Genomic DNA, 17,100 nt, shown 5'->3' with positions numbered 1-17,100 from the left:
ATGTGTGCAATGAAAATCGGAAGAATACTAGGGGTGTTTTTTTTTATTATTTTCTGTGTCTAGGCGTGTAAGTTACATCAAATTTGCCCGTAAATATTTGTTATACCTAATTGAAATATTGCATTGTTATAGCATTTTATGAAGTGTAAAAGGTTTTATAGTTTCAATATAAAAAAAAAAATGTACTTTTAATTTAAATGAGCATTAAATTTAATTTATTGGAATAGGCAGCTGTACTCTGCAGTAGTTATTTCCCCGGAGTCACCTGAACTAGGGTTTCAGCTGGAAATCAGCGCCGCATGCTTTTATGTCTAGCAGGCGCATCTTTTATCTATGTAATATAATCGTCTGGTAGCACCTAAAGTTACCAACTAATGAGCACGTGTTGAAACTGTAATTTGTGGCATAATGTATCAATAAAGATATTTTTCTGTCTTTCACTATGATAAAATTAAAATTCAAAATGGCTGACACCTCAAAATGGTGAATTACATTTTTTCCCCAACTTTGTTGCTTTAGCACGATACTTCGTATGTATGGTTATCTGGTTTGAAGCTTCGGCCGTGGCTAGTTACCGAAACCCGTGCCTCCAAACGATTTAGCGTTCCAGTACGATGGCGCATATAAACTGATTCGGGGTGTGGGTTTCATATAACTGCCATATACCCCTGGCAGGAGCAAAATGGTTCTTATTTGCATAGCATTAAAGCTCAAAATTTGTCCATAAGCTTTTATATCGGAATTTTGATAGAACGTTCGTGCTAAGGCTACTGCTTAGAGTACCTACGCATGCACGCAATTCCTCGCTGAATAACTCTATAAGTATACTCGCATTTTTATCTAATTTAATACAGTGGTTTTTAATTACTTAGATCATGTTATATACCTATGTTTTCATATACAACGTTTCACGGGTTAGGTAACTTTAATGTGGTTTATCTACCTACATTTTTACACTCTCAAATAAAAGTGGTCTTATGGTATGTGACATTGGAATTTGAAAATTACCAAACTAGATCAATCGAGATATCTCAGACACGTAAGATTGACACTTCCGATACACACGCAAAAAAACGTCTTATTCGTCAAAAAACCACATTGTGCAAATCCTTCATATTCAAATCAAAGAGGCAAGCACTAGGTATGGACGATGCCTATAGTTGCTATTTACCCATTTAATGATATAAGTCTTAGACCGGTTATTAGAGTATTAAATTAGACACATAAATTGTTTCTCTACGCAATTGCTGGCAGGAGCATTGTATTTTTTCTCGAATTCTTTAATTTTATTCACAATAACGAATCCCCGTGACTTTATTAGCACTACTTGCATAAAATTATTGCTAAGTTTCTCAAACATTCATCCGCTATTCCATACAATATACTCACCGCATCGCGTCGCCAACTTCCCTACAAATTCGTTTGCTTGGTTCCTATGGATGTAGCATGATCTTAATTTTAATTTTTAAATTTAGTAATAGTCTTACACCTTCCACAAGAATTCTACAAATACGGCTTTACATATCCGACTGATGATAATGATGATCCGAACAATAAACTTACCTATATTTCCTATTAAACCCTTTTGGGAGTGGATTTTCTATGAATTTTTAATTTTTAGCGAAATTGCAATTTGGCATTGATAGTTAAAACTACAACTAATTTTCCATTTCAGAAAAAACCTTTAAACACCTAATCCTTGTTTTTAACCGAAATCCAAAACATCAAGTTTCGTAGATATAACTTCAAAAATGCTTCGTACAAATTTTCATCCCCAATTTCACCCCCTTTAGGAGAGTAGAATTTTCAAAAACTGCAAAAAAATATGTTTCATTATTTTCATTGCATTTTTGGACAGCTTGTAGGTCCTCTTAATAGAAAAAAAAGAAAAAAAAAAGTAGATAAAAAGTAACGTAATAAAATAAATGATTACACCACAAAAACAACAATGTCAGACGAATAACAACTCCGTGAAATTGCATCTAATTAATGTTAATTTATGCCTCGTTCATCGTGTTATCTTGTAGCGTTTAGTCGACTTTGTCATCACATCCCATACCTACGCTATGCCTCGTTTACTTTAAATGATGGATTACTATTATCAGCTGTACATCTTTATTATGTTGCATATCGTTTATCTTATATCTAATACTATTACTTTATATGTCCAAGTTTGTGTTTGTAACTTTGATTACACGGATTAATTTTATTGGTTATCTACAGAAAATTACTAAATATAATTAAGATGTTTGTTTGTGGGGCGTTAAAATGCTTTATTCCTGCGGACCAACAGAAATATGTATTATGTAAACGAAGTCAAGGGTGGAAACTGGTAAGGTGTTCATCAATAATACTTACTTTCAATAATATAAAAAGATATGGTTACGCTATGGTTTTGTTAACAAGGAAAACGTAGTGCTGATAGACTGTCTAGGTGACGAGATTCGCAGGGAGCTGCTGGACACGAGTGGCAAAATCCGTGGTCTCTTTGGCATAAGTCAAGCAGTGGCGAAGTGCGTTGGTGAAGACGATGTCGACCAAATTCAATTTTATGGGGTACATAGATGATAGACCTACGTGGTAAAATAACCATCTATTTAAATACCAATAGTAGGTGTTTTCCAAAATTATCGCATACAACACAGATTTGTCTCCATTGTATTGATGCAAACGGGCCTCCATCCGAGCAATCGATTTTAATTCCATCGTAAACACTATTACCTTATCGATTCCCACAACCGAAGTGACATACTGGCAACAACTACCTTGTATTTTATTTAAATTAAAATAAATTGAACGAATTCTAAATTTAAAAAATACAGAACTTTTAAATTGGCCTTAAATATACTTGTGGGCTGCGTACCTTTTTTCTTTATCTACCATCTTAAACCATTATCTACCATATTTTTACAATAATTTTATTTTAACTATTGTTCTTCTTTTTCTTTGAGTCCTTAAACACCTGGTGATGCATAGAGCAAAGACCACTTTTTTCCATCCAGACCTATACCGAGCTGCAGGCTTAATCGTGGTCCAAGATAAGCTAGAAGCCTTCATTTCCGCTTCCAGAGTCCACTTCCATGTTGACTTTGGCCTTCCATGTTTTCGCTTGCCCCCTCAGGCTGCCATTGAAATGCTTCTTGTTGGACACCGGATGTTCGGCGTAAAGCATGAGCCATCCAGTTACATTTTCTACGCCGTATTTGGTCAAGGGTTCTATTGTTATTTTATTTATAACAGTTATTTTTCAGGATCTATGAATGGCTGTAGAAAACGTATGAAAGGTCATAAGGTAGGGGCTGCTTCAGTCCGATCTCAAAAACTAGGGACTAAACCTGTGTAGTACTCAGAATGTATACTCAGCCTAAAAATAATGAAAATTCAAAAATAACGTCGATTATATCGCTTACGATCAAACTTACTAAAACATTGCTACGTAAAACCGGTTGTAGCCATAATGGGACGCGTCTCCATAAAATAATTTCCACTTGGCTCATGACAATCCCTTCTATAAGAACAAGTCCTACGGAATGCCACCTATGTTGTTTTCAATATTACCCATGGTCTAGACTTCACATAATAAATACGATTATTTACGATATACGCGTAAATCCTAAACGCATTCTGCATATTAGGATGATATTTTAAATTGGATTGGATTTCTGTTGGAATTTTCGGACGAAAGAAAGATGTCGCGAAGTTTCCCGAACGCTGCCAATCCGCATAGGGTTCCATTTTCAAAATAGGTAAAGTTCTTAAGCTTTTGACTGACTCGTAACATTAAGCATGTTCAAATACGGGTCAAGAGGTTCTGAGTTTGATTCGGGACAAACAATAAGCAACGACAATAAGCCAAAGTTGCTCTATTCCAGTTGCTCTAGTCATAGGCGTGGTAAATAGAAAAATAAACAAGCAATGAGAACCTTCCTCAAGGATTGAAAACAGCTTTTTCAAATCCGAGTGAAAGTTCTACTAAGATCACAAAAATTCTATCCAATCTAAAAAAGAGGACTGCTCTATTATCGGAGGGAAGAATAAATAAGTATAACTAACTAGAAATCGGTTTATAGTTAAGCCTAGAATAATATAAGGAGTGAGTCAGCTTAACGGTATTAATTATTATCTACTTTATGATGCACTTCCAAAAGAAGTCTTTCTTCAACTTTGATGAAGAAATGTTGCGCCGACCCCACATAACGTGGAAGGGATTAAGCAGAAGACGATTCAGCACTTACAATCCACAAACTTAGCATATTCTATTTTTTTTAATTTTCGATACCCTTGACCCATGTTAGGTAACAACACCCTTCACGAGCTAGTTTCACGGAGCCTTTGGAACAGTTTGTTGTTTCGCTGCGATTTTTCGAAAGGTTCGAACCTTTTTTTCTCACATAACAAGAAATTATTTGTCAATTAATGCCTCGCGAGATTTTAATAAATTATAAATGAGTTATATTAAGTGCTTGTTTTAGAGATGTGACGTGCTAGCGTCGGCCCCCCGTCGCGGGTCAGGTGTGTTCCAATATGGCGGCGGTAGGGTTACCACAATTCACCTGTATTATTACAACTTGCTGTCAGCTTGTTTTTGTCTACAATTGATTTCCACCGTTTTTCTCCTGTACTGACGTTTGTAAAACGGCCGAGGAACTAAAATTAAATAAATAATAAATAAATAAATATACTACGTCAAAATCAAGCTGTAATTTGTAAGTGGACAGCCAGTGATATAGTAGACATATAGTATTAAATAAATATTATTGAACGGGCTGTTTGCAAACAAAAAATAGATAAACGATAAATTAGGCCTACTAGTTTAGTATAGAGTTGTAATACATCAGACATCTTTACATAAAACTAATATTAAAAAAAACCTAGCTGTTGCTCTCGTTCATTAGGGTTTTTTTTATTTCATTATTAACATGGTAGGCCCATATCGCGTGTGAAAATGAAGGGCATAATTATATATAATACAGTTAAATCTATCTTCAATTTTGCAACAATCTAAAAACTATTCTGCCTGTACTAAACGGTTATGGTAGATGCTGTACGTTGACAGTCTCTAATACTCACCATGTATAATGTATTGACATTGGTCATAACACAACTTTCTTTCAAAATCTGGTTTAAATCATTTAGATTGTGAATTGTAAATTAATTTTTTTGTAAGTCCTAAGACTCTTAAACTATAAACCCTTTTCATAATTAAAATTATAAATAAAAAAATATATATACCCTACGTCCTCATAATACCATGGTCAGTGGTCACCCTGACATAAATTCCGCGTCACGCAGCGTTGTGTACGCTACTGTAACCCCCCGCCACTTCGAACTCACCTGTTCTAAACCAGCCTATTTTATACGAAGAAGCTCGGAATGGAACGTTATAGACATTTAAGTAATTCTCTATTTCCAAATTTAAATTTTCTACCGAGACAGTAATTGGGTCTGACGTGTTCTTTTTTCAAATTTCAAAACCAGGAGTTTTATTATTATTTAAATCGTCATGTTTTTTAGAATGTAGAGCCTCCGGAATATGTTTCGATAAAAAACTTAGAATTCATCTATTCATGAAAGTCTAAAAGTATACCGAATAGATTACGAGTACTTAGTATGTAGATATATAAAATTCCTTAACTATCCTCAGCATAGCATCCTTTAGTATCTCACTAGAAATATGGGTAGAGCTTAGATAACAATGTAGGGCTTTCCGATTATATATATATAGTAGATACCTCGCATGGCGTGCCGTACACTTCCATTAATTTAACTATAATATTTTTATTTACAAGAACAACACTTATGACTTCGATTAAAATATGTGTTTAATAAACTACAGTTTGCGGTCTCGCCTATTTTTTTATTGTAACGTCGACGATAAAAAGTGAAAGTTATAAAGTTCAGGCAATATTAAGATGTTTAATTATTAGAAACATCGTTATGTATCAACGTATTTTCCACTGCCCCACCTACCCCTAGGTTAGTTACAATCGAAGGCACATTATGTTTAGCCTTAATCGCCGAATAAGCGTATCCGACAAATCAAAATTTTTACAAAAAAAGGTTTCTTTGTAAAACTGAATAAAGTTTATTTTTGTGTAAATTTGAAGTGTTTTATTATATTATTAGTATTCGGCCGTAAAAGCTCGATATGTAGTGCGATTAGAAAGTTATATATAAGAATCCAGGGCCAGAAACTATCTTGAAAGTTCTTCTTCAGGACTGAAATGTAGTTTGTATATATTTAAGCAGGTAAATGTAAAACTACCTACAAATCTATATTAGCTAAAATGTTATGATTTCTTATCTCGAATTACTGTAGCAATGGCATACTTTATTGCAATTGAATTAATTGGGGTAAACGCACCAATTTCCGCGATTTTTACAGAAACGGTTCCAAACATTATGTGCTCTTTGCAGGTTGAGCTATACTTACACCACACTTTATTTTATTTTATGTAAACCACAATTTTTATTAGAAAATAACATTAATACCTATAGAGATTTTTGTATTTTCTAAAATACCCATGTGCTGCAGAAAACCAACTTAGTTGTCCTAATATAAAATAATTGAACATATTTAAACCTTTTTTTGTCATCTACTGTATACCTGTGTCCTACCTCATGCTATGAAACATTTAATACAATAATTTATACATACCCTCGGATATAGGTTAGGTCTGTGGACCATAATACTTCGATATAATTGAAACTTGTATGCAACAGAAGCTAGTACCCACCTACATATATGAAAAAAACAATAAAAACCGTTCTCGATTACGTCAAACTCGATTTGACAACTTGATGAACACGTTCCATCGACGTTTGAAATTTGAAAACCGTGTGGGTGGTCCGGGCGTGTAGATTTTTTCTATACATTTTTTTTCTTTTGTTTTAATTTTTTCTTTGATGTAGGGCGATGACTAAGCCTTTCGATAGCTAGCCGCCGGCGTGGCGTAATGATTGATCATTTTGGCGTGAAATTCGTAACGGATGCCGAATATCAATCGTTTCATCAAAACGAATCAAGTTTTTTATACATTTAGCCGCTTGTGGTTTTATCTATAATAATAGGAACAAAAAGGTGTCAAACAGTATGTTATTTATTATATATGGGTCTGCAATACGATAGAGATGATGCTAACGTCTAGTGGTTAGCGAGTTCAAGTTAAAATCACGATATCCTTGACTCAACTCCAAAAGTTATTAAGCAAGGTTTATATGTCCGAAAAGTCTCAGTACCAGTTAATAATTTAATGTTATCCAGTCTCATATACCTACCTCGGCGAGTACTTCAAGCCAGCTTTAAATGCCCCCCTTTTGTTTGTTTGTTTGAAAACTTTATTGCACACAAATTTCATACAAAGTTAACACATATACAGAAGAAACTTAGAATAAAAAAGAGGGCATGCAAAGGCGGTCTTATCTCTAAAGCGAGCTCTTCGAGACATCCTTTGAAGTTGGAAAATTTAACAACAAGAATATCCTGAGGAATATGATGATGATAAAGTTATTATGTAGATCATAAATGTAAAGTCGAATCATAAATATGATTTATTGATCTTTAATGCGTAGTATAGATGTTTTTTCACCTCTATAATATATAGTTAATCCATCAAACTACTCTATTTATTTTTATCTTTATGCTTCTTTTTTCTTTATTTATTTACTAATACATAAAACAGTAGAGAAAACTTAATTGCGTATATATTCTAAATTATTGTATTGATAAAAAAAGAAACGCGCGACACAAAAATAATTTTTTTCTAACAAAAAAATCTTTCGTAGGTACTGTGCTATGGATAATGGACCAAACGCCCAAACGAAACACAAAGACATTGTGTGCCTAAAATCAAAATGACATTAAACTTTCCCGTTCTGTCAGTGATGTGTGAGTGATCGAATCTCGAACGAACGTAATGAACGGTTCGGGAACATGGTGACACTGATGCCCTGTGGGTACCTCGGCGGCGCCTCACCGCGCTGCAATCTGGATCACGAGCCTAAGGTCAGCTGATGCAAAATAACTTATTGCACCATTTCTGAACGTTCTGATTTTTTCATTAATATATGTTGCACCATATTTAAAATATACAATAGACTGCACTTCCTTGAGTTGGGACTTTTTACAGGCTACAAGAACATATTTCTATTAATATACGCCCGTCACCGTTGGCATTTATTGTATCCATATTTTGTTACTTATTTTTATTGGAAAAGTTGCTGCGCGAAATATGGATAAATCAACAAACCTTCCCATTTTTAATATAAGTAGATTTTTTGAATACGTATTTTTAATCTTATTTAATAAACGTGGTGTAGCATAGGAGAACTTCAGAATCTTGTCTTGTTCAGACATTTGAAAAGAGCTGTCAGTTGAACCGAGACAAAACGTTGAATTCTGACGTTACGCCACGTGTATTAAAAAAGGCCAGAGAAAATAGCAAATGTCATCTTAATTCAGCTAGCCATTTTAGCACTAAGCGTTATTAACAGAATATGATTTGAGTAGATCCATACCATAGGAACCGTGTATTTCGGGGTAAAGTAAAGCTTTCGAAAAAAATGGCATAATCAAATAAAAAAACACGTCTATTCGTTGCTGTGTTATTAAATACTATAATATAAATATTCAACGTTATCCGAAATAGCAAGCATTTTTATGTACTTTTCCCTTCTTAAATGATTTTTAGTGTGAATAATAATATTTATCGGGATGATTACCCTATATTGTTTGCATGGTAGATGAACGTCACTGCATGTTAAATTCTAAATAAATAAGTTACTACTTACTTACTTTGCTTACAACAAATTGCATGAGTGCTTTTTAAGTATTAATAATCCAAAGTTTTCGATAAATAATATACTAAATATGCGCTATTCGTCAAAAAATGTCCGTGATAAATAAGTTGCCTCTCATATTTTTGTAAGTTTTCTAATGAAAAATCAATGAGTTCGAGTTCTCATTTAAGACCCTTTTTAGTTATAATCAATAATTTTTAACAGTTTACAGATAACTACCGTTAGGTTTAACACAAAAACCGGACATTTTGTTGCTTTTATTTTATTTGGGACTCCATACCTTGTACATTATTGATCGAAATCTTACATATAATAACAAAGAACATTTATTTTGCTCTTTATATATATACTATTATTCTATATATATTCTATAATAGTAAGTATTCTTAAAAGTGGTTGTGTAGGTACTACCTCCGAGTTCCGTTTTCTGAATTTCCGTATTAATTCCGAGTTTTTACGATCGATCTCCAGGTGCCCGGGCTCACGTCGGAAATGGTGTACAAATGCTCTCTCAGTTAAAAAGTTAAACGACTAACGAAATATATCGACGTAACAATATTAATTGAAGTACGAGTAGGTTGTAGGTGGTTTATCGTAAGTAACACCGAATTTTATCGTCCGCATACACACAAACATAAGTACGGACAAACTGTTTATGTTTTCCAAGTTGAACGGCGTCAGATCTCATGTTACCCATTCATACGTTAATCTTTAAAGGCCATTAAAAAGTCGTAATGCGTCTGTGGTGTCGCTGGCGTACCTACGGGACAGTGCGTCGTTAGCCACTCGATACCAGGCGATTATGACCGCGTAGAGTTAGTTTTCAGACAAATGACACTTGATCATTTGAATTTGGAATGCGGGATGGCAGATAATAACGAGGTCAAGTGCGAATAATTTTTTTTATCATCCGTCTGATAATTTCTTATGAATAATTACAGTGGTATTTTAATTACTGGTACAGTAATTAGACAAATGTTGCCAGTAACGGAAAAATACTTTAATTTGCAAGTGATCCTATGGGAATATTATATAGTGAAAGTTATGTAACTTTCACGACTTTAATACAAAGTTACCGTAGATTTCGTGCATATATATAACTTTGTTTAATTTCCCTACTTTTCTAATAAATATATACCTAGCAAAAAATAAAGTTCAAATGAATTGTCATAAAATTTGGGAAATAAGATAACGTTAGAACATCTTAACAATTTACAGCATCGCAGTTTAAAGTCCGAGTAAGAAATTCCAATTCCCGGTAAAAACAATGTACCAAACAACAAATAAAAAAAACCACAGAGCATCGATACACAAAGCCACCCAGAGATAACACCAATAAAAACAAATTTGTACAAGTTGATAGCCGCGCGCGGGGCGATTTATCGAGCGAGATGTCTCTCTTGATAGTAGGTACTCCTTAAATTGTTAACATATTCGACCAAATTCCGAAATGACCTAACTCACACATTTCTTAATATGGCAGTATAAACGTTTTCACAATAAAAAACATTTTTTTAAATGGACTGTATATGGGAAATCATAGAGCGCGACCTTGGCGAAACTAAAACGAGGTCTGGAGTTGTTCTCGTATCATGCATGTAGGGATGAACCTACCATTTACGAGTTTTCTTTGCCTATTCAAGTTTGCCCTTGACTGTAATGACCTTGAATATGTTCCGTACGAATAAATCGATTCTCCACTAACTCAGCATCAAACAGCGCCTATATTCTGGATTTCAAGCAAGAACTCTCAGTTTCAGACGTAATGTGTCCATTGAGCGCCTTGTGGTTATAGGGAAAGTCGAAGGTGTCAGAGCACGCGGTTGATTACCGATGAGATGAAAGAACTAAGATAACATTAATACGCAAGAAAAGCAACCGTTAGGGAAGAGTGGCGACGGATTGTTAAACGAGCCACAACACCCAAATGATGACCACGACCAGTCAGTCAAGACTGTAACCACTAAGAAGAAGATGAAGTAATGAACTAACTGACACCTGGTTGAAGTGTACAGAGGATGCAGTCTAAGATGGTAGCGGCTCCCTACTTCTTCTTTCCTGCCAACTTAGAGTCCCTTTTAGGTTAGAAAAGATTACGATTTTAGATCTTCAAACTATTTTAAAAGACTAAAAAACTTATAAAATTATGAAAAATGGGTCCTAATTTTTGTCCTCTATTTCAAGAAAAAAATAGGTTGAAAGTGTACCCATCGTGATTAACTTCGTTACACTTACTCGTATAAAATACTTAGGTATACCTAATTGGACACTTACATAAGTTAGTACGCCTATCAAGCTCTGAGAGCTCTAAAAAATATAAAAAAATAGGTAGGTACACCTGAAAGGTGCCCTTAAAATAAATCACTATTAAAACTGACATTTCACACGATTTAAAAGAATAACCATACACCAATCGAATTAATATAACACCAATAAGTATCTCTCGAATTATCAACGATAACCGAACATAAATATGGCGGACGATAAATTTGAAAATTTATTTCTCGAGGACTCGGGAGCGCGACGGGACGAGACGAGGAGTCCCAAATCGTAAATAAAACGAGATAAAACAATAAACGAATTACGTATAAATAAATAACAGTTTTGTTCGTCGCTTGTTTAGGTTACAGGCTGCTCCGAGATTAATTGGATTTAATATTTTCTTTTATGACCCTTGGTGTGTTTTATGTGCGTGTCATCGGTCGACACAACTGGCATGTTTTTAATCGATCATATTGATGCTTTTTTTTACGAAAAGATGTATTTTAGACTGAGACTGGCGGGTCCAATAAATATTTACATAGGAGTTAATAAATATTTTGTCGTTGATAGTATGACCACCGACCGACCAACGTTCGACCGATGTTCGTAGTCTTAATCTCTGATTAAAAGCAACAGAAAAACTGGACGGTTTTCAGTGTCTAAACTGCGAAGTTATTAAAATTCGTTTTGAGATTTCTTTTTCAACGCTTTATATCGCAATGGTTTAAATAAAATCACGTTCTCACTTGTTCGTTTTAAAATTTTCCTCTCATCGGTCATCTCAAAATTATCTGCTTTAAAAATCCTTTCTACAGTTGACTTACAATTTATCCGTGGTAAGGTATTGGCTGTGACCGCGACTTTATACGAAAAACCATATAACTTCAGCCATTATGAATAAAATCGTGCAAACAAACGAAATTACGCTTTCAATTTTATTAAATACTCATATAAATAATTCGGTTTACAACGAATCGCTGAGAAATACTTGTCGAATTTAAGCACAATATCCGATTGTCAAAGTTGAACATGACGTCGAAGCATAAAATTTAAACGGAATGTATGGAGCAGCCTGTGTAACAAATGATCACGAAGCGCGCGTTGTCGCCGCGTAAAACGTATAAATTAAACCCACTATCTCAAGATCGGCCGGCCTCACACCTCGCGCGTTATGCGAGGGTGATTTACGTTTTCTCACACAACATCTCCTTGAAGTTATGTTATCCTAGTAACGAAACTTAATTTAATCGCATCTAGGTTTAAACTATTTTGCAATTCTAACAATCCTAGTAGTAGCTTATCGAAGTATCCTGACTATAAAAATCATGTTTGCAACTTTTTAACAGCCCATTTTTATTGATGTCGAAATAATCTGAAATTTACACAAATAAAAAACTAGAAAGTAAAACTAGATTCCGATACCTACCAAAATATTGAAGGAGCACTAAAATACAAAGATAGCATAGTGCTTAGTTTCGATGACGTTGTTAATAATTAATGTCCTTCGTCAATCATCAATGACGACTTTACTTTTATTGAGAATCAATAGACGGCCTCCTTACGTCAAAATTAACGATTCAATCGAGAAATATTAATAAATGCGTCACGTAACAAATAGGCATTAATTTTATTCTGATAGCATGCTAGGTTAGTAATTGTAGGCACTTGTTGGTTTTCAACATGTCCTAGTACTTTCAATTACTTGGATGCAACAACTTTCAATCTAAATTAATGAGCAAAAATGCGTCGTAGTCATGTTACCATAATTATTTTGAATATCGGAAATATACGTAACTTTTAAGTGCATTATTTAATCTTGTTAAAAATAGCTTCTAGGCCGCAAACGTTATATACCTACTAAAAGAGTCTGTTTATAACTAATTAATTAAGTATGGGAAAGCGACACAGTTTTTTTTTCAACCAGTCTTTCAACCGATGTTGGTCCAAAAGTACCAGAGCTACATAGCTTGTAAAGACGTGATGGCGTTACAAATGATCGACAAAAATTTAGTTGACAGGCGTTTATTGTAAACTGATGCCTACTGCTATTAAAATAAGGTTTATTTTTGTTTAATTATTGTGACATTCGTTTATCAAAAGATTAAAAGAGACACGGTGGCGCCCTCGCGGCTGTAAAATAAATTAAGCTTGATTTTATTAATGTTGTTACCCTAATCTTGATCTGAGGTAGACATTTAGAAGTTTTATTATTTATTATTCGAATTTATCTTAGATCTGTCGTAGGTTAGAAAAGTTGATCATGTAAACCGTTACCCGAGTTAACTTGTAAGAAATTTATCTTATTGGAACTGGGATAATTATTACTTTCCAGATTACAACAACTATTGTGTTAATACTTCAGTCAGTACGTTTTAGAACTTGGTCATCATCATCATCATAATCCGTAGCCTATTAACGTCTCACTGCAGGGCATGTAATAGGAGAGACGAATTAAGAGCACAGATAGACCCACCACGCTTCTCCTATGTGGTTTGGTGGGCTTTAACGACTATCATCACAAGTAAGAGTTTATAACCGGAAAAGAGGGCTTAACGTCCCACTACAAGGGCAAGGGTCTCCTCTCAGTTTGAGAAGAGTTTAGGCCGTAGTCCACTACGCCGGCCCAGTGCGGATTGGTGGGCTCCACTCGCCTTTGAGAACATTATGGAGAACTCTAAAACATGCCGGTCTCCTCAGATGATTTATTAAATTTATCTATGTAATTCTTTTCAACGAAATACAGTATTATGTTATTCTTGACATATTTCTGACTTAAGCTGTCCGCCTAACGCGATGGAGTAAAATTTCCTTGAAAGAAAAGTTTGATGCAAGAGAGGTGCTTTGACCTGGTCTGAAAAGATTTTTCGTAGTGAGAAAGCGAGAGCTTTTAGTGAGTGTTCTCCATAAAGTTCTCAAAGGCGTGTAAAGTTCTCCAGTCAACACTGGCACGGCTGGAGGGAAAGTGTGATATGATGGAGTAGTTTCAGTTCTTTTAACCTCATGTAGCACCACTCGGTACCTTAAAGCCCTGGAACTCGGATTTAGGCAGCATGGAGGGTCTAAACTGTATCACCTGTAACAAAGGGCTATGTACCCAGCAATGGGGCATAAATATGTTTATGTGATGCACATTATGAAAATTAAGCTTAATTTGCTATAAGTACTCTGCGAAAAGCAGGAGAATTTTATGTTGTAATTTATAATTTCTTCAGTCCTTATACTCCACACCAAACAGACATTCGGCAATGTACCCTCTACGCACGTTTAAACTTAACAAACTTAACAATTATTAATTGTAAAGTCAACATCTCCTGAGGATTCTCCGGTTACGGAGCGTAAAAGTAAGAGAGTATAAGGATTGAAGAAATTATAAATTACAACATACAGATTCTCCTGCTTTTTGCAGAGTAAAGCCAATTTTTCTTAATTTTTATAATATATCATGGATTTCCGCAAAGTAACGCCTGCTTCTACCCATTATGTGATATACAGTAAAAGTGTATTCATTCATTCATACATTCATTGCTGCTCTGTTTATAGACGATGGTTTTCCACATACCATCAGGTGAGCCATCTTCCATGTCCGTATATACCTATAAAAAATCTAGAAGGTACCTTCGATCAAATATAAATCGATGACCTGAACATTTGTATTTGATCGAAGGTAGATCTAGATTAGTGGCATGTTCTTGACACATCAAAGCTCAAAGCACAGAATTAAGAACGTCCAAAACCCTCATTCGGCCATCATTTAATGCGGTGTTCGTTTTCCAACGCACGTCTCTCTCTCCAAACCCGCGGAATGTTGCTAGCTATTTTTTTTCCCCATTTCCCAATTTTATGTTTAACGTTTAGGACATTAGATGACATTAAATAATTACTGTCAACTAAATGCTAAATGGTATGAAGTAACTAACCGCCTGTTCGGGAAACACTACTAAGTTTTATGGTAAAAGTTTAGGACATCAGAGGACATTAAATAATTATATTCAACTAAATGCTAAATGGTATGAAGTAACTAACCGCCTGTTCGGGAAACACTACTAAGTTTTATGGTAAAAGTTTAGGACATCAGAGGACATTAAATAATTATATTCAACTAAATGCTAAATGGTATGAAGTAACTAACCGCCTGTTCGGGAAACACTACTAAGTTTTATGGTAAAAGTGTAGGACATCAGAGGACATTAAATAATTATATTCAACTAAATGCTAAATGGTATGAAGTAACTAACAGCCTGTTCGGGAAACACTACTAAGGTGATAATTATTTAATATTAGTTTCTGTATGGTCTCGATTCTGTGGCGCAAAACTGCCTAGGAAAGTATGTGCATTGTGCATTATGGTTTATTCGTAGTGTTTTAATATTTTTTAAATTAATTGCGTACCTACCTACATGCTATGATCTTCGATCGTACAAGGATTTTAAAAACGTGGAAAAGTTAGTAAAATTTTAATATTGTTACAGGCAAAGCGATCCCGGCCGGACGCGGGCACTGATGTACGGTAAGTACCTTACTATCTAACTAGCATCTCTAATAAATAGGATAGGTTTAACAGTAACATAGGAACAACCTATGGTTTTCATGCGTACGGTACATATTATATACCTATCTAATTAGTTATAAAAACCATCCCATTGAGATTGACTAAAGTAAACTTGTATGCCGAACAAAATCACCCCGTGCGTTCTTTGCATAGTTAAAAAAGCAATTAAATACTTTTTTTCACCAGAATCGAATATTGCATAATTGCATTGGTACGCACATTCAAATTCATTATTTTAAATATTGAACGTCCGTTCCCAGTTAAATAATATCTCTGGAATTGCATGTCCGTAATGTTGGCAATTTTGATTGTCTGCGTCTCTCTCTTGCGTCGTATCGCGTCTTTATTTATAGCAACATGATAATGTATCCCATAGAAATCGTGTATTTTTTTTAAATATTTAAATAACCTTAAGTACGATTTTACTACCCGAATACTACAGTTGAATTCTCTCCATCGAAAAATGGCGTAAATCCGTTGCGCAGTTGCGTGACTAAAGTACAAACCAACAAACACTTTCGCATATACATACAAATTGTATTGATGATCTATTAAAAAGTCTAGTCCAGTATTTAGAGTTCATTTATACGAGTACTAACTAATTCTTAACGGTAATACTTTTAAATTTAAAAAAAACTACTTAACTTTCATAAAAGTAAATATTATGTACCTACCTATACTTAACATTTCCACTTTATCAGCTCATAATAAAACTTTGCTCCAAAATAGTGCCCAGCTTCTTTCGTATCACAATAAAAAGGGTCTTTAATCTCCATGTAATCCTTGTATTGTCGATACACAATTGCCGTGAAAAGAGCTACTTAGTGAATTCCCGAATGGGACACTCCCTTTATCAAGAGCTTCACAAATTATCACGCCCCGATCAAAGGAAGTGATTCAAACGTACAATGGGTTTTGTGTTACAGCGTGTCAATTTTGGAACTCATTTTGAAGATGTTCCAAATACAAACTAGGTACCTACATTAACGTTTACTTCTTTATTTTATATCGTTATATAAATATCTAGCTTGCAACTTGCTAAATTTAAAATTAGCAGCATCAAACAAAGAATCAACATAGTAGCTATTTTATTTAGTGTTTTGATGCCGATAAATATTTTAAATTTATATAAGTGGATAAACAATTAAACACTCATCCGTTTCTTTATTTTAAAGTGAAACTTATAGCCATGATTGAGAATATAAAAATAAAGGTTAATAATGACAAATAATAAATTTAACATTACAAAGTGATGAAAAAAAAGAAAAATAGTTTCGAGCTTTTAACGAGATGCATTCCAATTTAGATGACACATTTGTTGGGTTAATTAGTGGTTAACATGACATTCCACAAGTTTTTAAGGATTCAAAAGCGATTCATTTAAAACGGCAGTAAGATGTTAGTCTGTATAATAATAAATCATTTTTTACGCAATTCCGTTCCGTTACGTGTTATGATTTTTTATGTTTTGACAGACAGGATTTTAGATA

The 17,100-nt window shown here is 34.3% G+C and overlaps 1 protein-coding gene across 2 annotated transcripts in view; it reads left to right on the top strand.

Moving 5' to 3' along the window:
* Positions 1-17,100, top strand: part of LOC120637752 (eyes absent homolog 2) — a 54,512-nt gene that overhangs the window by 20,546 nt on the left and 16,866 nt on the right. Inside the window, exons 2-3 of one of the 2 annotated variants that reach the window (XM_039909743.1) lie at positions 7,786-8,005; positions 15,531-15,568. In XM_039909743.1, coding sequence (XP_039765677.1) covers positions 7,934-8,005; positions 15,531-15,568 — 110 coding nt within the window. In that variant the 5' untranslated portion in view covers positions 7,786-7,933. The remainder of the gene's footprint in view (positions 1-7,785; positions 8,006-15,530; positions 15,569-17,100) is intronic. The other variant, XM_039909752.1, reaches the window with a different exon arrangement.

Source organism: Pararge aegeria, chromosome 1, assembly GCF_905163445.1.
Source record: "Pararge aegeria chromosome 1, ilParAegt1.1, whole genome shotgun sequence".
Taxonomy (NCBI): domain Eukaryota; kingdom Metazoa; phylum Arthropoda; class Insecta; order Lepidoptera; family Nymphalidae; genus Pararge; species Pararge aegeria.
Note: the sequence above shows the minus strand (reverse complement) of the source record. Positions and strands in the feature narration are given on the sequence as shown.